The sequence below is a fragment of the Nyctibius grandis genome, chromosome 1, assembly GCF_013368605.1.
Source record: "Nyctibius grandis isolate bNycGra1 chromosome 1, bNycGra1.pri, whole genome shotgun sequence".
Lineage (NCBI taxonomy): Eukaryota > Metazoa > Chordata > Aves > Nyctibiiformes > Nyctibiidae > Nyctibius > Nyctibius grandis.
The window spans coordinates 102,226,157-102,248,742 of NC_090658.1; the positions used below are offsets into that span (position 1 = coordinate 102,226,157).

The 22,586-nt window shown below is 38.7% G+C and overlaps 2 protein-coding genes across 6 annotated transcripts in view; one reads left to right on the forward strand and one right to left on the reverse strand.

Moving 5' to 3' along the window:
- EYS (eyes shut homolog) overlaps positions 1-12,815 on the forward strand; it is a 1,023,158-nt gene extending 1,010,343 nt beyond the window's left edge. The window contains 2 exon segments of the mRNA XM_068405393.1: positions 2,023-2,184; positions 11,617-12,815. Of these exon segments, the coding sequence (XP_068261494.1) occupies positions 2,023-2,184; positions 11,617-12,815 (1,361 nt within the window).
- Positions 12,816-13,309: 494 nt separating this feature from the next.
- PHF3 (PHD finger protein 3) overlaps positions 13,310-22,586 on the reverse strand; it is a 57,969-nt gene continuing 48,692 nt past the window's right edge. For all 5 annotated transcript variants that reach the window (XM_068405172.1, XM_068405093.1, XM_068405339.1 and 2 more), the window contains 3 exons: positions 21,710-21,799; positions 20,245-20,440; positions 13,310-19,102 (listed from right to left, as the gene is read on the reverse strand). In XM_068405172.1, the coding sequence (XP_068261273.1) occupies positions 16,920-19,102; positions 20,245-20,440; positions 21,710-21,799 (2,469 nt within the window). In that variant the 3' untranslated portion in view covers positions 13,310-16,919. The remainder of the gene's footprint in view (positions 19,103-20,244; positions 20,441-21,709; positions 21,800-22,586) is intronic.

Consider the following 22,586-nt stretch of genomic DNA (forward strand, 5'->3'; position numbering starts at 1 on the left):
TTGAATAACAGCTCATCAAAAGCTTGATTCTGATCATTCAAGCATTTCATAAATTCACAGAATCACAGAATGTTAGGGATTGGAAGGGACCTTGAAAGATCATCTAGTCCAATCCCCCTGCTGGAGCAGGATTACCTAGACCATATCACACAGGAACGCGTCCAGGCGGGTTTTGAATGTCTCCAGAGAAGGAGACTCCACAACCTCTCTGGGCAGCCTGGTCCAGTGTTCGGTTACCCTCACTGTAAAGAAGTTTTTCCTCATATTTATGTGGAACCTTCTGTGTTCCAGCTTGCACCCATTGCCCCTTGTCCTGTCAATGGACATTACTGAGAAGAGCCTGGCTCCATCCTCATGACACTTGCCCTTTCCATATTTATAAACATTAATGAGGTCACCCCTCAGTCTCCTCTTCTCCAAGCTAAAGAGACCCAGCTCCCTCAGCCTCTCCTCATAAGGGAGATGTTCCACTCCCCTAATCATCTTCGTGGCTCTGCAATTCGTTGTAATTGATATTCCAGACACTAAAACTTACTTTTAGACTTACTGAGAATTTGTGAGATTAAATCCATGCACTTTCCTCAGAAGTATTAACTGTAATCTAGTGGAGGAAATTAACAAAAAGGCCAGTTGTATTGTTACTACCCATTCAAGAGGCATCCTCAAGTCATTATGCTGACAACAGGTGAGAGGTCTGGATCCTGTACAATGGAGCATCTGTCCACTGGACACAGTTCACCCGGACACCTTGAGTCCTATTCTGAGAGAGGCAATGTGACAAATAGACAAATTACAAAGTCTTGCAGCATGCTCGCTATATACCAGTCTAGCAACTAAGGCCCATCTGTGATAGGCAGTACAAGGTGCAGTGGGATGGTAAGTAGATTCACAAGCAGATGCTATGCAGAAAACTTGAGTGTGGAAAGATAGCATAAGGTTGCCTAGGAATGGACTACGAGGACATCTTGAAGGTATATTTGACTGAAAGCAAGTTACTATAAAACTATGAAACCGGGAGCACCAAAATGAAGAAAGATACTAGCCTCTCAGAACAGAAACAGCATAGCTTCAGCAGGAAACCAGTGAAAAGTGAGGAAGGCAGCACTTGCAGTTCAGGCATTTAGTACTGCTGTTAACTAAGTAGTAAAAGGGCTTATCACACACACGTTGAAATGTACCCTGCACATCTAAATCCAGTTAACCCACAAATACAGCAAACTAACAACAAGAAGATAATGAATTAGCTAATAACTAACATAATTATATCTCAAATATGTGATGTCATTATAGTGGAAAAAATTTGAAAGAGTTTCCAGTGACACGAACAGCATAGAAAAGTATAATCATTTATCAGTTGGCTGAAGAAAGTTTAACCAGCCCAATTTCTTAGGGGTATATGAACAACCAGCACTGAGAGAAGTGGTAAGGCAGAATGATGAGGTTGTGTATAGCTCAAAAGTGTACATTATATCTTCACTGCAATTGTGTGAAAGTGCTCCATTTCACTATAAGGTAGGACAATTTGAATTATCAGGCATCTCAGTACGATTATCCTAAAACCAAATTTCAACAGCAATTAATGAACACATTGCACTTAAAATGTACATTCTTATGACACACAAAGCAGTTCATTAAAAATCCTCCACTAAGGTTTTCATCTGTATGGCAAAGAAATAAATGTTTATTCTGACTCCTGCAAAAGTATTTTGCATTTGAATTTTTAAACAATGTAAAATTTACACTTACATTTATTTGAAAATGAACACATTTATTTTGCATTGCAACTACAGGCTTGATTGATTGTTAATGAAAATAAGGCACACAGAAGACAAAATGTCATTGATTTGCTATTATCTAAGTTTTATTCTGTATCTAGGCTATTTTTTGGTTTTGGAAGGGGAAGAATTGGAAGTGTTATGTACAGCATTTATGAACTATACAAAATAACTGTAGACAGCTGGTGCCATAATAATGCGGTCCTCTCAAAATATCTTTCAGAAGACATTTCCTCTTGTATTTCAGATATTTCCATTAGTGATCCATCTTTCAGAAGTAATGAATCATCATGGATGTCATTTGCACCCTTTTATATCCGGCATAAGACCCATATCAAACTACAGTTTCAGCCTCTATCTCCAGACGGTATCCTGTTTTACACTGCACAGCATTTGGGTACTCAGTCAGGTAAGGATATTCCAGTTTGCTGGTACCATATAGCCAGGTACTTTTTTGAAAAAGAAAGGCAGTACACTGAAGTGATTCAGGCATTCAGTCTCTATAACTCATGGTCCATGGTGACTGGGTTTTGAACTGTAGATAATCAAGTTCATAAGAAAAAACATGCATAACAAAATTTTGGGTCAGTCCAAAGCTAGCAAGTATTTAATGAAGTGGTTCAGGAAACCATTTTCCCCTGAAAAGTAACTGTAGCCAGCTTTTCAACAGACACGTACTGATACTGCTCCCACAGTTTCAGTACAGCTACACTAGGATTCACAGCCTGGGGGTTTGGCCCAGTGTTTAAAAATGACGAAAAATAAAGCAATATAAAAACAGATCAAACAAGTTAAGCGAAAGTGAACAGACTACAAAAGAGCTAATGAAGTTTATCAGAAGTTTAACTTTTGATTATATAATGCTGAAAATCTTCCCGGTGCAGCATGCAAAACATACAAGTTTTGCATTTGCCAGATATGCAGAGTGAAAAACAAATCTAAATAAAATATTTCTGAGTTAAAATTTACTGAGTTAAAATTCCTAAAACTTCATGGCAAGAAAACATAATTTGCCAACTAGTATAAATACGTTTTTAAATTTAGTCTTTAAGGTGTACATTTTTTGTAATTACTTTATTTACATACTTCATCTTTATATTGCATTTATGTGGTGTCTTGCACATTTTTAAACAGAAGCATTACATATAATTCATAACATGATCTTAGAGCAAATTTTCCACTTGTATTAAGTAGTACGTTATGCAAAAATGGGCCTTTGTATGACAAAAAAAGCACTTAACTATTTATCAAGTATTTTTACATTCCTTTGTTCAAAGCCTAAAGCTTTGAGACATTTCAATAAACATACTCAGCCACACATGCATATAAACATACATATGCCCAATTTACCACCTTCTTATTCTTTACACAGATGTTTTAACAAGCTGCTATTCTGTAAGACTGGTAATACATCATCCACTGCTGGCACCACCTGTTTGCCCTGCTCTAATTACAACCACATATAGAGAAGCAGCTTCAAAGAAAAATATATGGAACATTTGTAATACAAATACATTTATTTGAAAAGAACTCTGTCTTCTACAATGAATCTTTTATAATTCTGTCACTTATAGGCCAAATTTTGAGATTCTCAGTGAATAGTTCTTTCCTGTATAACCTAAAGCATTAATGGGCCATGAAAAATAGAAAAGGAAAAAAGATCTCTCTCAAAAGAACAGTCAGAGGTCATGGAAGCAGCTAGCATATAAAGAAATTAAATATCTCTTTGGAAGCATCAAAGTGAGTGCTAAGTCTGTTTAACTTGGGCCAGGAGTGGTTTAGCATGAGCATGCCCTCCTTCTATTGCCATTCCTGAATGTTTGGTTTGCACAGGAAGGAATATTTTCTTTAAATCACTGTCTAGAATCCTATCAATTTCATTTCAAAATATAAACCATCATCTTCTATAGAGTAATTTAATTTCTTTACAAATTTCCTAATTCCATTTTCACTGTCCTGAAGTTTTGAAAGATTGAGGAAAAGCTGATCATCTGGCTCTTTATATTTGTCTCTATATAATCCTGTCAAACACAGACAGAATTAGACTGATGAAAGACTCAGAAGTATTCTTAGCAGCCAGCAGATGTGAAGGAGCTTTCTGCTGGGGATTAGTTTAGAAAGCACTTTACATTAAGCCTTTTCTTCTACACAGTTATGTAAGATTTGACAAATTGATTGCTGAAATAACAGGATTTTTTTTCTAAAATTCCTTTTTAATAGGAAATAATTAGAACTTTTTTTTCCTCACTAGTCAATGCTGTTTTTTTAAAAGAAATTAGCTCTGACAATGCAGCTAATTTAGCAATGATACTGAGTTGTAGCATCTCACAGATGCACAGTTATACATTGGCTTGGCTTGTCACCCACTGCACTGGGACTTTCCCTTCAGGGGCATGCCCCCACCAAATAATCCTCCCATCGTTAAAAAAAAAATCTTTAGTAGGTGAAGAAATAAACATGAGACTTGTGTTGGAACATTTCCTTCTTGCTTTGTTCTTTTCAAAGAACATTACATGCATTTCTACAAAGGGTAGGTAGGTGGCTAGCCTCCTTACTCGGAAGTTAATATGCTGGTTCCAGCCTCCACTTCTCTAACACTGTGATTACTTCAGTGCACACGTTTAAACACCTGACAAATTGGCATAAAATGGAAAACATCCTATGAATCTTTATCTGTTAGCAGAATTTCCTATAATTCTGTCAGTCATCAGCTTTCTTGCTTTGTCAGCTGTTTCTGAACGCATATCATGACTTTAAGTCTGGTAGTATTGATTTCTGCAGACCCTAAGAAAATAATTTCCGAAGTTTGGCAAAATTTATGTGGCTAGCTATATTAATAATAAGCTGGGGAAAAAAAAACAAACCCCAAGTAGTGAGCTGTGTATGCCTATTTTAGTTTGAAAACTTGCAGGTAGAATGACAAGGAGACTTTTTTCCCCCCTCTTTTTGATTACTTGTTTTATGCCAATGAGGTAAAAACGTGGGAGAAGAAGATAGTTGTATGCACTGCTTCTGAGCGAGGTCTCTGCAAATATTACAGCATTCTTCTGGAGTTCAGCAGAGCGTCGGTAGAAGGCCAGCCCACTTCACATTTTCTCAAGTGCAGTGTATCCTATTTCTACCAATGAAAGTGTGAGAGCCCCATTGAATAAATAGCCTTTAATTCAGACAGGGTTTGCTGGATGCCCATCAACTGCTTGAACAATATATAATTCAGTCCATTTACATAGTGACCACTCTATATACTTGAAGGCCTTGGCACTCTGGGTAAAAGGCAGTAAAGAGCATTACTTTTTCATTGAGTCATAGCATTATTGAAGCTTTACTTTTGTTCGTGAAGGTGGAATATGCTGTAAGTTGCCTGCACTATTCCAGAGTTCAGGCCAGGGTGATGGAAAGCTTTGGTCCCTGATGAGATGAGAACAGTTATGCTGGGTGACTAAGAAGGAAGTCAGGTTAATAAACAGAATGGGATGACTCATGCTAAATTTAATACTCAACATTTGCAAGACCAGTGCTCTGTCTCTCTTTAACAGGATTATGTTACCTACCTGGTCTGAAAAACCTCAAAACTTTAACTCCTGATATTTAAGGCATCTCAGTTTAAAAATCTAAAGCATGAAAATGAGAGATAGCCAGTATGGGTGTGTGATGTCTGCATGGTTTTCTAAGACATTGTTTATGGTGAAAACTGAATCATGGAATTGGACTAAAATCTTTTGGAAATATTCAGAATTTCTAGAATACCCACAAAGGCAGAGTGTTGTTTTCCTAATCAGAAATAAATTGATTATCCACCCACTTTTAGAACAGAAACTTAGAGTGGTCAAGTCTTCTCTCTTGGCAGCCACGTTTCCTTAGCTGACAGGGACATTGTTTCTGCTTTGCTACTAGTTTTGGGATCATTTGCATGGACTAAATCAGCAGCACAGGACGCAGAACTGCCAGCTACCTGTGTGACAGAACAGACATCCCCATTGTCCTGAAATCTGTTGCATATGAAGTGTTGTTGCTACCCATTTGCCCTGGCAAACAAACCAAAACTGAGGCTGGCAAATTGAGGTTGCTCAAGGAAGGTGGCTCCTTTCAGCTGCCGAAATATGCTGGGGTGACAGTGGTGAGTAAAGAAAGCAGAAAAAGTTTTTTCATCCAGAACAGTATTTTTTAAAAGGTGAGGCTCAATGGTCTAACCTACAAATAGATAATCGCCCACCCATTCCAGATGCATGAGCATCACTCTGTCTGCAGGGTTGTTCTGGATCCTAGCTACGCCCTTCTGCTCTGGGATGGCGCTCCAAGTGGAAGCTGGAGTCTGCCTATTGCCACAGTCATTTTTCACATGGTTTGAGAGATTTACAGGCTTGGCTTGATACCTGTTCTCAGTCTTGCATTAGCTGTGAGATGCGGCTCCATACATGGAGTAGAATCATTTTGTCATAATCCAGGAAAGCATATCCATGGGTAGCTCCTACAAGTGTGCATTAGAGGCACTGGCTACAGTCATCACCAGGTAAAAGATCAAGTTACAACAGCTGCTGTAACCTGTCAGCTGACTGGTACCTAACTGTGCATGCACTCCGACCATGGCAAAGACAGAGTCAAGGTTAACAAACCCCTAAAGACAAGGAAGGCAACAAAAGACAGAGATTAAGCTAAGAACAACAAACTTCAACCATGCTGACATTTTATTGGCTAGCAATTAGCGGCAGAGGCTGCAAAAGGGTGGGAATAAGGCTCATCTCTTCCCTCTGTCCTTCATTCCCTTGTTCTACTAGTTTATAGCCCTCCCTCTTCTGCTTTGCTTTCTCTCCTTGGCCCTGGGCCTTATTCTGGCTCCTCCAAATGCTCAGGAGACAAGCTGTGAAGGACAATTATTGGTCAGTTAGGTTTCCTCTCATGTGGAGACCACAATGCACCACCTTCCTTGGCCATAGAGTACTGCCATTTAGCTGGAGGCTGACATGGCTATTTCAACCCCTACCAGACAAGAAAAGGTGTACTCCTGGAAGAATACATAAAGGGTCACCGTGTAAGAGGACATGATTTGTGTCCGTGGAAAATCATGCAGGATAGCAGGAAAGAAAAACTGTGAAGAACAGGATGATGAAAAAAGGAAGAATGAAAGCAATGTGAACTGAGTTCAGCAAGGCAGGAAAGAGCAGTGAGCAAAGGTACATCTGGAGCTATGATGGTTATAGGCTGCATCATACCAACAAGAGGCAATAATATTGTTGGAGACACAGGCACTTTATTATGGTGGCTTATAGGGGCCAACTTAGAGTGAAGATGAGCATACACTGAAACCAACCTATGGTGAGTGAGTTCCCTTTCATTAACTGGGAATGATTCCTGTGAATGTTACTGCTTATGGGAGTATAAGGTTCAAATGTTCACTCTGTCACCGAGATGGTGCCAATGATCAATAAATGTTTCTGAAAAAAACATCCAGAGGTGCCATCTCAGGGCTCTGAAATGGCTGAAGGAACCAAGACTATAGGTGTTTTGTGACCAGGAAACCACTGCCTAGAGCTCTTGAGATACCTACCCTGCAGAAGCTCCTGAAGCACTGAGCTCATCAAAGCCTCTGTCCCCAGCAGAATATCATAGCATAGAGGCTTCTGCTTAGTAACACAGGGTGAGAAAAAGGACAAGCATCACATGTCTTACGAGTCTTTGTAAAGGAGTCAGACCTTCATCAGTCCAGGAACGAATCAGTGAGTTTCAAGCAAACAGGGAGGCTTTAGAGAGACTCTGTATCGCTGGGGACATGACAATGGCATCAAAACGGTGAACACCACTGACTAGAAGACTGCATCCACTGCTTCCAAAGTTACTTAAAAGGGTGGTCTGGAAGATCCTTTGACCTTAAAAACTAGTGGGAAATCCTTATTGTCAATTTGCAATGAAGTGTAGGAATAAATTCAGGTGCTCTAACAGGTAATAAAGGCTTTGCCTTATACACAAACACACGGAGCACAAGAGTAGACTTTGAGTCACTGTGGGGAAGAGATCCTGAAAGAAATGTTAAAAATACCATCCAGCATACCCTCCCTGCCCAGGGTCTGTCAGCTAAGATCCTCTGATGTTGTATTCAGTCTGCCTAGGAAATACATTGGCATTAGGCAGATTTGATAGTGAAGGCAGTAACTGCAGAGATCTTTGCCCAACAGAGCAGTGTAAATTCAACATCTGTTACGCATGGTAATGCTTCTGGCATCAACAGGATGTCTCAAAATAGAGTGCAGCATTCCTAGCATGTGTTTCCAATTGTACAAAGCTTTGACATATTACGATGCAGATGAGTTTCCTGTGGTAACATAAAAACATGGTGACCTGATACTGCTTAAGCATGCTGCCCTCTCAAGACAAGGATACACAGACACACCTGCATGTCTAGATAAAGGCTGAACATGAAAGGGCATTGTCACCATTTGGGAGAAATTAAAACTTGACTGTGTGACTGTAACCAAATTGCTTACAGACTTACATACTTATTCAGACTAGTAGCAAGCTGAAAATTTGTGTGATGCATTCAGAATCCATCATAAGTCATATAAGCAGACACCATCATGGATAATGCAGATCTCACAGCAGTGGTCGGATGTACCTATAGGAGACTTTCCATTAAGTCCCAGTTTTAGGAACTGACTGCTCAGGACATAAGAGTTCACTTGGCTTCTGGGAATGCTGACATCTGATATCAGAGCAGGTGAGACTTGTGCACATACTGAAAACCTGAAAATAAAAGTGATGAAGAAAAATTGATACCTGTTTTGGAGTGCTGGCTTCTACTATGGAATAGAGACAATTCACCCTGAGGTGGAGCAGCTTTGACCTTCAGTCATTTGGTGAAAACCCTGAACTAGGGTTTGCAAGCAAAAGTGCTATTTTAAGTCCAGAACAGTTCCTTCCTTAAGGCAACACCTGCTACAAAATCCCCTTCCCCTGAGAAAACAAGGAAACAATCTTATAGCATTTGGGCAAAAACAAAAAAAAAAATCTCAATTCTACTGAAACAGGGAAGATGACAGGGGCAAGAAGGTGCATCAGAACAGAACCGAACACTGTAACCATTGAAGATATTGTTCAACACCCAGGGTCTTGACATGTTGCAGTTTCAAGCCACAGCTAAGCTACGATAGCGTATATCCAAAGAAAATTCAACCTTACTGAGACAGATTGCCTTACAGTTCCTTGCACACCATCCAACAGGTTGGGCAAAGCCTCGCATGCACAACAAAATAATGACTGAGTGCCTACCCCAGGCATCTCTCTGCTTTTTTTATGACACTACTGATGGGGATAAATAGTCCAGATGAGATGCTAATCTGAAAAGCTGGAAGCAAAGTTGTATATCCTGTGTGTAGGTTGTATTTTCTAGAAGTAGGGACCAGCTATAAAGTCTAGTCCTGGAAAATCTGAGGATGTCATCTCCTTTATGCTTAACATAAGCAAACTTCCTCAAAGGTCTTTGGCCCCAGTTAGAGTCATATGGGACAGGTCTGAGCAATGCTCTGAAACAGTGGAAACTACCTTGCTTCATGGTCTCCCATACTGAGACTGCTGAGAGGAGAAATTCAGTGGTAAGGATGCTGTTTGCTTAAAATGATAATGCAATTCCTATGATGGCGTAGGCTTGCACAGGCTTCAGCTGTGCAACTCGTCCCTCAGAGCCAGGGCAGATTGAGATCCCTTGATGAAAATGTCACTGATTGCTGAAGTGAAGAGGAACAAAGACAAGCCCATAATTTGCCTTCACTTTGAGAGGAAGTTTCATGGACACTGAGCGCACAGCACCTTATATTAAGAGTTCTAAAAAGTTTTCAGCTAGTTGTCCCTGAGTAACTACTACTACCTACGGCATGATAAACTTCATGGAGAAATACTGAGCTGAACTCTGGGATCAACATCCACATCACAAAATTTATCTCAACACTCTACTGTTCTTGCTGAAGATTAAAATGGCACGTCATCTGTGAAAAGAGAGGATCTAACCAAGGGAGTAAAAAAGTCCCTTGAGAGCCTTAGGGAGAGCTGAAATTGGAAAGTTTAGGGTTTTTGTTCACAACTAGCTGAAATGAAAGTTACTCCAATTTGAAGAGAGAACTCAAATCTATGCTAAAACATAATCCAGAGTACTCAGCCATAACCTCTCTTTACACTGTAGATAGCAGATTCAGTAACACACATTTGCTCTTGTAGTAAGACTAAATAAGACTCCAAAACTGACTGCAAGTACCTTAGCAACAGACATCGTCAGGCTCAAGTCAGAAGCACTGTGAGTAACTGCTGCATCTGTGTCCCTTTTTTTCCCAGACATCACTGAAGCACTATTCTCTGATGTCATCTCAGACAGATCATTGTCAAATGTGCAAAGCTACCAAAAAACTTCCCTGCAGGCCAGGAAGCCTTGGAGAAGTTCCAGCTTCTCCAGCTCTTGATTACAAGACAGATGAGCAAGCAACCCTGGTCAGATGTTTTCCTTCTCCCTAAAGAACAAAGAATGAGTATTCATGTCCTTAAGCAAGTCTGCATGTCTGGGTAGGAGAGAGGACTGAAGGCTGCCAAAGAGGTAGTTCAGAAACTTTTTCTGATGCTTTCTTACCCTAGGATTGAGGTCTTGATAAAAGAAATAAATAGACAATGGGAACCTGAACAACTGCTGAAAAGAGAGGTATAATTTTAGTAACTTTCACAAGCCTCCAGTAAATTAAGCCACTCATTTTTAACTTCACTAAATGCAAGGTAATTCAAGGATTAGATATACTCAAAAATTAAACGTCCAAGAAAGCAAACATCATTCTTCTAACCAGTCCACCTGCTGAATCTTTAAGGAAATTGTACTTTCCAACTTTAAAACTATTTCTTCATTACTAAAATACTACATGAAACTTAAGTTTTACTGGTAACTATTGGGAGAGCAAACTGACATTCAAATTTCATAAACATATTTATCAATTTAATCGATAAACTTACTTTAAAAAAAACAACCACCTTATGCCTATTGCCAAAAGCAATATAAAAAAGAAACTGCAAAAGCAAACATTAAAAGTTTGAAAATGTGACTTTCATTTACAGACTCTTCTGCTGTCCTCTTCTGCCTCCCTGTCACCTTCCCCTATCAGACTCTCTCTCTGCCCTTACACACCTTCCTTCCAGCTCCCATTTCCTAACCCTTTCCTAGATTTTCTTCTTCATGTTTGTAAGTATAGTTCAAAGTGGTACTATCTCTCCTTCTATATTGCCTGCAAGGCCAGAAACACTGGTAGTACAAGAAAAGATAACTCCTTCCTAATACTTCCTGTCATGGAAGCCTCCAGAAAAACAATTCAATAAAAAGCTTATCTGTTCCTACAGCTGTCAGATTAAATAATCCAAAACATCCCCGTTGCAAAAAGCAGCTTCAGGGAAAGCAGAGTATGTTTGGTGTGGACAAACCTTCAGTGCATTAAACTGACAAATCCATCAAGCCTTTCTTTATTCAGGATATGGAAACTGAGAGTATTCTGGCATTTATAACTTGGCCAAAACTTGATTCTTTTTCGTGGGAACACCAACTCGTATTCCGTGGATGCTAAAGTGATCCTGTTTCCTCCTACCTCACAGTTATCCAGTCTCTGCACCAGAGCAGAGCTTTTCAGAATGTTGGGCTTTTTTCTTTGAAGCAAACACAAGCTCAGTTTTCAGTAATGAAAAAAAAGGCCACGAGAAGCTCATGAGGGAACATTTCCCTTTGTGTGATTTATACAAGCACAGGCATGAAAGCATCAGGACTATGAATATGCTATTCTTCAGCGTGCTGCCTCTATAAAGTAAAACTATTTTATACTGTTTTTTACAGGTGACTTTCTATGTATATCATTATTAAATGGCTTTATACAGTTACGCTACAATCTCGGAGACAGGACGGTCATCCTACAGACCTTTCAGAAGGTGCGTGCAAATGGAAATACATGGCATTCCCTCAAAGCAGGAAGAGTTGGTAATGAAGGGTACCTGGACCTGGATGGTATCAACATTACTCAAGAAGCTAGTCCTGGAATGAACGTGCTAGACACACACACGGATTTTTTTGTTGGAGGGGTGTCCTCCTTAAACCTTGTCAATCCAATGGCAGTAGAAAATGAACCCGCAGGTTTCACTGGTTGTATACGAGAAATTGTTATAAACAACAGGGAACTGAAGCTTACCGTGACTGACCCCAAAGGTGGAGCCAATATTGGTGACTGTGACGGAACAGTTTGTGGTTACACAGTGTGCAAAAATAACGGAACGTGTCAACTTGAAAACTCAGGCTTTTCTTGTTCTTGCCCACAAGAGTGGATAGGGAGCACATGTGAACAATCTGTTCACTGTTCACAAAACAGGTGTGGGTCTCAAGCTCTCTGTATTCCTCAGCCTCATTCATTTTCATATACCTGTGTATGTGCACTAGGCTGGTCAGGTGAGTACTGCTATAACAAAATCAAATTTTTCATAGCAAAGTTCATTGGCAACTCCTACATCAAATACACAGATCCTTATTATGGAAAAAGAGACCTCCAGTATAGCCGCATTTCTTTAAATTTTACTACCAATCAAACTGAAGGCTTAATAGTATGGATGGGAAAAGGTGAAGATGAAGATAATGATTTCCTTGCCATGGGTCTTGCCAATGGAACATTAAAAGTTGTGGTTAATCTTGGAGAAAGAATCTCTGTTCCTCTAATTCATAGCAAATACTCCCCCTGTTGTGACGGAAGATGGCATTTCATTACTGTAGTTCAAAACCAAACTTGTATTAAGGTATATCTTGATGAGGAGCTAATTCTTTTTGAAGATATTGATCCACAAAGAAAATACACTGCTTTAAACTACGGTGGCATTTGTTATTTTGGTGGGTTTGAAATTGGCAGGAAAGTCAATATAGTCACCACAGGGCTTTTTCAGAAGGAATTCATTGGTAAAATTAAAGACGTTGTGCTCTTCCAAGATTCCAGGAAGATTCAGCTAATGAAAGCAGAAGGGTATAATGTTTACGATGGAAATTATGGAAATTGATTAAAAAACTGTTTAAGAGTATTCAATTGCGATGACTTTCCTTTTGCTCCTGCTTCTTGTGTTAGCTGGCAGTCTAAGACTCGGGAACCAACTAAGAAAGCGCTTAATAAAATTGTCCCTAATTCCTTTGCTTTTTTTAATGTTGAGTATTAATAGGGTATACAAAATGTGATCAGATGTTTTGCTCATAAAATTACTTATACATACTCTTCAGTATTTACTTTAAAACCATGGGAAAGTCTGCAATTTTTTTCTTTATTGGGATGAAAATGGGTTGTAGATAAATAGGCAGTAATTAGCTTATAAAGCCAACCGTCACTCCAGTATTAATGGATTGTTGCTTTATGAGAACAGACAACTTACCTGTTTCTCCAAAAGTCTTCAATTTTCTTAGAATGCAGAGTTTCTCTTTTACGATTTTGTAATAGTAAGGTCAGGTGTAAAAACTGAAACTGGCGGGGGGAAGACAAGGTGTACTTCAGGCAAAAAGCATGTTTATTGTAATGAGAATTTTTAAAATCATAACATCTGCAGTTACTTGTTAAGTCCACAAAGGTCATGAACTTGTTCTCCCTCCCTTCTGAGTCTCTATCCATCGCATATGCATGTACGGAAAAGGGCAGAACTTAAGCCTGGCTGTACACTAGAACAGTACACTTAAAGAATGATTTTAAGAGCAGAAAAGGTATTTTACTTAATTACTGAACAGATATAAAAAACAAGCCTACTGGTTTTTGTTTTTTTTTTTCTCTAGCAGAGGTCTCCCCCTGTTTGACTACATGAAATTTTTTTGGTTTAACCATTCACAACTGGAACATGGGAACGTGGCAGTCTGCCTACAAATAACTTCTAATCCTAACAGCTTAAAAAATAGAAAATCTTAAGAGCTGCTTTGCTTTAGCTATACCTTTCTGGCTCATATGCCCCTAAATGACATTTTTTTGAAATTTTACTGGACAAAGGTTTTGGCTACAGTAAATTGAATTTCCATGATTATATTTTTCATGAATTTATGTCAAAAGTAAATAGAGCTCTTCATATATAAATGTAAAAACGCTGTTCCTTCTGAAAAGGCTCAGTTATATTCTACGCTTTAGTGAGCAATAAAAACAAAATAAATCAAGCTATATTTTAATGTGCTTAAACAAATGATTTATGACGGTGTCTACATTTCTCATTTGACTGCTGGCTTACTGTATAAGTAAAATACTTCAATAAAAATAATAGTGATTGATTCCTACCTTTTCCTTTTTTATTTTACTATTGCTCAAAAGCACATAATAAACCATCACCTCCTTGCATGGAAATTCTCAGGATACAAGTCTTCAGTGGGTACCTATCAGAAACAAGTTGCTACTTCTGATTGGGAGTTTTTTGTCTTTCCATAAAGCAGATATGGAGAAGAGACAATAAGCACAGTAAAACCAGGTGACACACATTACTTTCCATGTTACCATAATTAGTATGTAGCAAGTAATGCACTGCCAAGCCAGTTACAGATGACTTGAAGATAACTAAGGGGGAGGGGGGTGATGGAACTACCCCAAGATGTTTTAATAAGAATCTGCAAACATCTTTGTGAGGTTCTTTCTATGCTCTTCAGCTGCTCTGAACCCTCCTCAAGCAATCAGTCTGATGCAACAGAGCTTCTTCCTCTCTTCCCAACAGGCAGCTCATGAAGCGCACTTAGGATTTGAGCGGGCTCCAGATTCTTCTCCTCTTCCAGTTTCTCCGAGGAGGGCCTTTTATGGCCATGTGATGCTGGGGAAGGGAGCATATTTAGGGTTCATCCTGTTCTCTCTGGGGCTCCTGGTGTACTGCCAGTTCCTCATCAGTGCACACTGCTTTTTGTGATCTGAGCAGCGATTCAGTGTAAAACAAGTAATCAGAGCACTTCCAGCTAAAACGAGTGTTGGAAGGACAGTGACTGAAGGCAATGGAGAAGACAACATCCTTTATTCCTGTAGTAGCAGGACTTATTCTCATTATACTAACTCAGATTCTAGGACCAAATTCTGGAAGCTGTCGCTGCTTGTCAATTTAAACTCTCAACAAAACTCTCCCTCAAGAGCTGTTTTACTGTGGCTCTCTTCGGGTTCTACATACAAGAGGCAGGTAGTAAAGCACTTGGCAAACTTGGAAAACATTTACATACTTTTTCCAAACAAATTACTTCTGGTAGTTCTGGCAGAAAGCATTCCTGTCCCTTCCATACAGACAGTTGCAATTTTTGCTACTCCCAGTTTATTTTTAGAGCACAAATGAATGCAAATGTGAGAGACAGATTGCCCGTGGACCAGGAGTAGACTACTTTTGAACAGGTCAAAAGAAAATCTTCACAGGGAGAGCTGCTGACTTAAAACTTACTCCAAAAACCAGAACAATGATTTGGTGCGCTTCTATGTCTGAAGAACCCTGACGTAAACATTTAAAAAACACAACACATGCATACTACTATCAGATATATTCAATAGCACTACTGCTACACAGACCATGGAATTAATTTGGAAAAGACTAATTTAATCACGTGATGTTATCATGCTATAAGGGTTAGAAGTTTAAATATTGCTTTTAGTTACTAACAAACTGAGGATTTTTTCTTTATGAATCTTCTCAACTGAGTCTTAAGAAACATTACGTAATAGAAGTCTGCCGCCCCCTTCGTTCGGTGCAAGATTTTTATTTTTAGCCAATTTGACCATGATACTTGCAAGGTATCCAAATGAAATTTTATCTTAAAATATATTAATAATTAAAAATTAGTGTGTTGATAAACTGGAAAGACCTTTCTGCAAAGAAGAGTCTTTTCTATAGCAAAGTGCAAAATGCTACGTCAGTCCGTTAGACCATGTACTCAAAGTGAAAAACAAAACACTGAAAATCAGAACAATAAACCTAAGTTTTTCCTTATATAGTGGAATATTTTTCTTGTTTCTGACAGACTCAAGAAAATGACCAGTGTATTTTAAGAAGAGCAGGAGATTTTCGTTTGTTTTCAGGTTTGATTTTTTTTTGGCTTTTTTTTTTTTGCATCAGTGGATAGTAGTCACTACTGAATACCAGTTTACTAGAAGTCCAAATGGTACAAACACCCTTCTGCCCTTTCTCCCCCTTCTTTGCCCCCCAAAACGTGAAACAACCGAGCCATGAAGTGTACAACAAATGTGGCATTCTGTAACTCAGCCTGCTATACGTATTTAGCCTATAGCTTCACACCTATGAAATCAAACACACACAGTATGTGAGAAAGTTTTATCATTTTAGAATTAAAATATCCCTTAAAATATTTACATTTTACAGTAAAAAGGATAGCAAAACACAAAGTAATGTACAAGCTTAGGTATTCAAGTTTTTGAAGCATGGGAAATGGTGGGAGAAATGAATTTACTACTACAAATCATATTTTCAAGAATTCAGGTTAAGAATGCTTTCTTATTAAAACAAGTGCAGTTTAAAGCAAAAACATTCCAGCAGCTCAGCCTTCCAATTTCTGGTCACAAACTGCTTCAGATGCTTAGGACATACTTGAAAAACTAATGAAATACACCTGAATTATTTTATTGTATTACTGAATAATTTAAAAAAACTCTTCACACCACCAAGCATATTATATTTTGTTGTAATGTGTGTGGATTCTGAGGCTTTGCTACAGTCTTTAAAAACAGTGCAATTTAAAAAGAAGGTTATTGTATGAAATTCACCTTTAAAATTACCAGAGCATCTTAAAACAGAAGAGAGCACAAATTACCAAAGGCAGCAACTATATTGCAGACTTGACTAAAGCCAACTTCATCAGCTAAGAAAATTTCTAAGCCTTTATTGCATATTAATAAAAGAAATCTTTAAGATTTTGAATATACAGCAATGTAAAATTTTTAAAAATATTAAACTCCTACTTCTAGCGATAGTTGGTATAATGAAAAAAAGGATGAGTATTGGTACATCGACTGGTACCAAAACACAGACTTGTTTCTGCAAAACACCAACACTGAATAAAAAAAGATGGCACAATCCTAGCAGGCTTTTTTTTTTTTAGTACAAAGTTTTACGACATTACTCTAACAGTTTATTTAAATAGGATTTTAAAAGACTGCCTGCATCTTTTTACCTTTTGCTTTTAGTTCTGTCACTGTGGTCCCTATGTCTGTCTCTGTTCTTTTCACTTTCTCGTTCTCTATGCTTCTCTTTGCTTTTCTCCCTCTCCTTATCTTTTTCATGAGCCTGTTCTTCGCTTTTAGGCTTCTCCATCTTTTTTTCTGGGTTTCTAGTCTCTCTGGGGCTTTTTCCATCAGCAGCCCTATCACTGTGTGGAGATCGCAATCTTTCTTTGTCTCTCTGTCCTTCCTCTCTACTCTTTCTCTCTCTCTCCTTTTCCTGGTTTCTGTCTCTGCGTCTATTTCTTTCAGAATCTTGCTCCCAGTATTTTTCATTGTTCCACTCTTTTTCCTGTCTGTCTTTCTTTTGGTGATGGGATTCACTGTAAAATCTTTGTCTATGCTGATCATTTTTTCCTCTACTGAACCCTCTCTCCAAATGCTGTTCTTGTCTGCCCCAAGGATCACTGTGGCGTCTTTCTGGTCTCCTACTGTCTTTATTCTGAAAAAAATTTTCTGGCCCCAAAAATCTTGATTGTTTGTGAGCCACTGGTAGCCCTTGTGCAATGGGTCCGGCATAGTGTGGTGGCTGACCTGATAAATGAGCTACTGGTGGCCATGGCATCATTGGATTTTGAGGAAAGCCAAAGCCTGGAGGAGGAAGAAGTGGAGGTGGTAAATGAGGAGGAAATCCAAACATAGGGTTATTTTGTGGAGGGAAGTTACGAGGTGCAGGAGCCTGAAACTGAAATCCAGGTGGATTAGATTTAGGATGCTGAAAATTCTGCTGCGGAGGTCTAACAGATGAGAAGCTGCCACTTGTGATAGGGCTTGGGACTTTGGAAATAAATTCAGAACGAGAAGAGTTTTCGGCTTCAAAATGAGATGAAGCTGCTGCTGGTCCTCTTCTAAATGAGTTCACTGTTTCAATGTTTTGCATCAGTGTATCTTCCTGTGAGTGTTTGGTATCTTCTGCTTGTGATGCACCTGTGTTATCTGCTTTTGCTGCAGCTGAACTGTACTGTGTCTCATTTGTTTGCGCATCACTTTGATACAGGTTTAAGCCCACTTCTCCAGAAGCCTGTTTATTCTCTGGTTCCATTTGATCATTTCCTGAAGCATTCTGTCGGTCTTCATTTTTGCTAACATCCCCTTCCTTGTTTTCTGAAGCATTAGTCTGCTGGCTTCGTCCAGCCGCCTGTCGTGGGTCTCTTTTAAGATTAATAAATGGTGGTGATTTAGAAGCATTAGCAGTGGTACCTTCAGCAGAGCCTACATTAACGTTGTTCTCATTGGTTTTTTTCCCTGCATTTGATGAGGAAGAAGAAAAGCTGGAATTTGTGGTCCTTCTAGTTTCCTGTGCACCATTATCTTTGTCGGGTATCTGCCGCTTTGGGTCATTTTCTTTACTTTCTTCAGTTTCTTTATTCTGTGACTGAGCAGATAAATTTGCTAAAAATGCTTCTGTGGAGACATCTGGAGGTTTTCCCTTAAGACTTAGCCCTATCAAAGATCCAGCACCTCTTGCAGAACTTGAGGTCCCTACAGCTGCTGCATCCACAGTTGCAGTAGTGTTAGTGGATTCTTGTAGATCATCCAAAGCAGTCTTTGCTTCACTAACCTCAGCAGTTACATCAGCAACATCCATGTTTTCTTCTTTTAAGGTTGCTTGTTCATTTAATAACGGTATGTCTTCACTGGGACTCGCTTCTGACTTGCTCTGTTCATATACCTGCCCTGTCGTACCCAACAGGCTTTGAAGAATATCATCCACTGGCAATGGTTTATTTGCTAGCTCCAGAGTAGAAGGCTGATTTTCCCATCCGACCAGGACTCCAGGAAGAAATCTGAGAGGCTTTGGTGGTTCATGTTTGGTACTTTCCACCAATGGTTCAGTAACTGCTGGAACATCTTCTATATTAGATTGCTGAGGCTTATTTCTCTGCTTGTGTAGCACAGTTGTGAAGGAATTAAAAAAATCGTTTTCTTCCTCCTCTTCTAGTGCCAACTCATGATGAGAGACTTCAGGTTTGTTGGGTTTGCTTTTCTTCTCTGGTGGCAAGTTACTCAAGGTACTTTCAGAAGCTTCATCCACAAAACTACTAGTAACACTTGCAACAGCAGTAATCTGCCTCTTCATTTTCTGGCGAATTATCAATCCCAGTAATAAATTTGGTCGATGTATTTCAATCCCTGTACAAAATTGTAACAGCAATTTATCATCTCCTTATGTTTTTGTTAAGGCAATCGTTTTAACATAAATAACCCCCATACTCTTACAATATATTACAGAAAGTATTCATTTTATGACATTTGAAGTTTCCATCATTAAACACAACAAACAATACTTAATCAAAAATGTATTTCCAACATAGAAATTATGACTTCAAACACTGCAAATTAAAACTGCTTTAAGTACTATATTGCCCACCATAATGTCCAAACACAGAATACGACAGCTACATCGAACATCTAGTCACATAAGAAAAAAAAAAGCGCACAGAAGTTAAACATCATGTTAGCCTAACATAGCTACAGTCTGGTAACAGTGGTAGCAAAGCATGAGAGTGGGGAAAAAAAAAAGTAAATAGCACACTTGCAACCACAAAGTCTCCTAATCAATCTGTGTTTGACATACTTTTTCAAAGATTTACCAAGAGTGACATTCCAAAATGCTTCCCTCATTCCAGGAAGGCACTGTGTTTCAAAGTATACTATTAGCTACCTCTTCTCCGTGTATTTTGTTCTGTGTAATTTAGGTTCTTACAAAAACATTATGAGTTGTAGCTCATCCTCTCTTCATTTCAGCCCTGCCTATCTCAAAAGAAGAAATCATCCACAAATGTTTATAACTAAAATAAATTGATACAAAATAACTCAGGTGTTAAGCAGAACAACTGAGAGCCATTTCAGGATCTTTTCTTCCTTGCCTACCTCTTTTTTAAACTTTCCATCTTTTTTTTTTTTAAATACTATTTTAAAGTTACAGTATCAATGTGGAACTCAGTATGACTACTATCATAGTTCACTTGCATTACTGAATTTACTGAGATTGTAATCTACAAAGTCACCTGGGTTACAGGAAGAATGTAGTACACATGAAACGAAGTTACACACAGTAATCACTTCAACAACGATACTTAAAGTATCGGAATAATCTTGCAATGGGAAATTAACGTCTTTTCAAGGAAGCTAATATCATACTATGGAAAACTCATGACATGTTTGAACAGAATAGTTGGCATTTTAAAATTTAATTTTCTCTTATATTTCTGGTGTAAACATCTTTAAGTAGCGTTATGATAATGAGGTTCCAAATTCCAAGCTGTACTTACCAGGCCCATCAAAAGGCACAAGATGATGTGGGACTTTGTCTGAGGAACCTAAAGGGATGAGGTACAAATCTTTCACTTGCTTCATGTTATTGGCCGCTACACCATAACGTTTTCTACTGCTGAAATAGGCAAACAGCAACGCATAGGATATCTGATCCTCTTCAGTTACAGGGGTAAAGCGAACTACACAGATCTCCTGTTTACAAAAAGAGAGAAAAAGATGGACAGATACCATTTTTCTATGAAATTTCCACTGTTTTAGTGACTGCTCTTTATTTAAAAGCACAGTTCAAAGGAGGAGAAAAAGCCTCCCCAAGAAAGCAGAGAACAACAGAGGAGACAGAAGGAGCAGAAACAGGGCCAAAAATAATTAAGAAAAACTGGAGAAAACAAATAAAAAGCATTTAGTATAAAAAAAAATAATCACAGTGCATGACAGAAAAGCCAACATTTTATCAGCAGCTAAATAACAAGTCTTAGGGAAGCATGCCAGCTTCCAACTAATTATTCCCCTCCCCACCCTTAACATTACTAGAAAGCTTTATTTTGTAGTCTACTGTATCTGAGATATCCATTAATACTAGGGGAAGACCTGTATTCAGATCCCAGATGACCACCAAAGCCCAGCTCAGGAGTCGATGCTGGGGCTGATGCTGTTCAATGGCTTAATTAACGACCTGGAAGATGGGACAGGAGACTCTGCAGACTGCTATGTCACCTAATTAGGGGCTGTGGTCAATATGCTGAAGAGTGTGGGCTGCCATTCAGGGGGACATCAGCAGGCTGAAAGAATGGGCTGACCTTCATGAAGGTCAGCAAAGGCAAATGCAAAACCCTTACACCTTGAGATGGAGTAACCCCATACACCAGGACAGGCTGGGGGACTGACTGGCTAGAAAGCAGCTTGGCATAAAATGATGCGGGGGTCCTGGTGGACAAGTTGAATGTGAACCAGCAATGCGTCCAATGCCAAGGCCACCTGCATGCCGGGTGTCAGAACTGGAGTAGCCAGCAGGCCAAGGGAAATGATTATTCCTTTCTATCCAGCACTTGTGAGACAGCATCTGGAAAACACTACCTAGTTTTGGGCTCCCCAGCACAAGGACAACCTGCACACAGTGGGATACATCCAGCAGAAGACCACTGAGATGGTTTTGCATGCTGTAACAGTACAAAAAATAAAGAGTAACACTGGAGACATGTGAAGTGGTGTCCAAACATTCATGCCAAGTTACTGTCTCAAAGGGATACCAGTATTCTCAAACATCAAATGACAGGTTAAGGTTCGATAGTAAGACAATAAATGCTATCAGCTGCCATCCGTCCCATTCAACACAACCATCAGTTATCCTTAAAGTACCATGTATTTGACAAACATTCCAGGAAAAAAAAAGAAAAAAAAAATATCTTTAGCGTGAACAGGATGTATGTTAAAAAGCAAGCCTTCAATATGTAAAATTCTTACCTTGGTTCCTGAAGCTTTAATTTTTTCTACGTACTCCCAGACAGTGTGAGGAGATATCCTGCCACCTACTTGAATACTATCAGGTAAATCCTATGAGAAAGGACAGCAGATATCTGAATCCAATGTAAAAATTGTAGTAAATACTCCATCCAGCATCTATTTCATATATTCAAAACACACTTAATTCTTATAGTTCTTAAATTATAATTTTATAATGTCAGTAGAAGTTACAACAGTAGAAACAAATTAATTTACATTTAAATTTTGGATATTTATATTAGGATTTTCAGTGCAAAGTTAATGATCTGTAGTAAATTAGTTATCGTTCAATACTGTTCATCTATTGCTTTCCAAAAATTATTTATTTCAGTAACATTAACTGCAAACATAACTGTACTGTGCTCTGGAAACACTGAAGTTATCTGTAAGATCAAACTGCTATGAGAGCCCCACACCTATGAAGGCATATAATAAAATCTCAGAATCTTAATCATCAGGGGAAAACATAACCTACACACGCACATCCATATAGAGATAAGCTTGTTCTTGGACATTATTGAATTCACTGTTCACAAGTAACAAAAATAGACTTTCAGAATCATTTAGGAACACCTAAGGAAACACATTTTTTTTTAAATAAAGCATGAGAGCTTTGAAAAGCACATCATATTTGTAAAACAACCCTTTAGTATTAAAAGGTACCACATGCCCTGCACTTCACTGAAGATTTAAAGCAAAGTAAAGACAATCACATTAATAGAAGATGTAAGTCCTTCTAACTAGAAAGCTGATGCATCCTATGTCACTGGCAAGAAGTAACACTGAACCTTATGAGCGCTCCGACTTTTATTGTATGACACGAAGACAATTATTATAA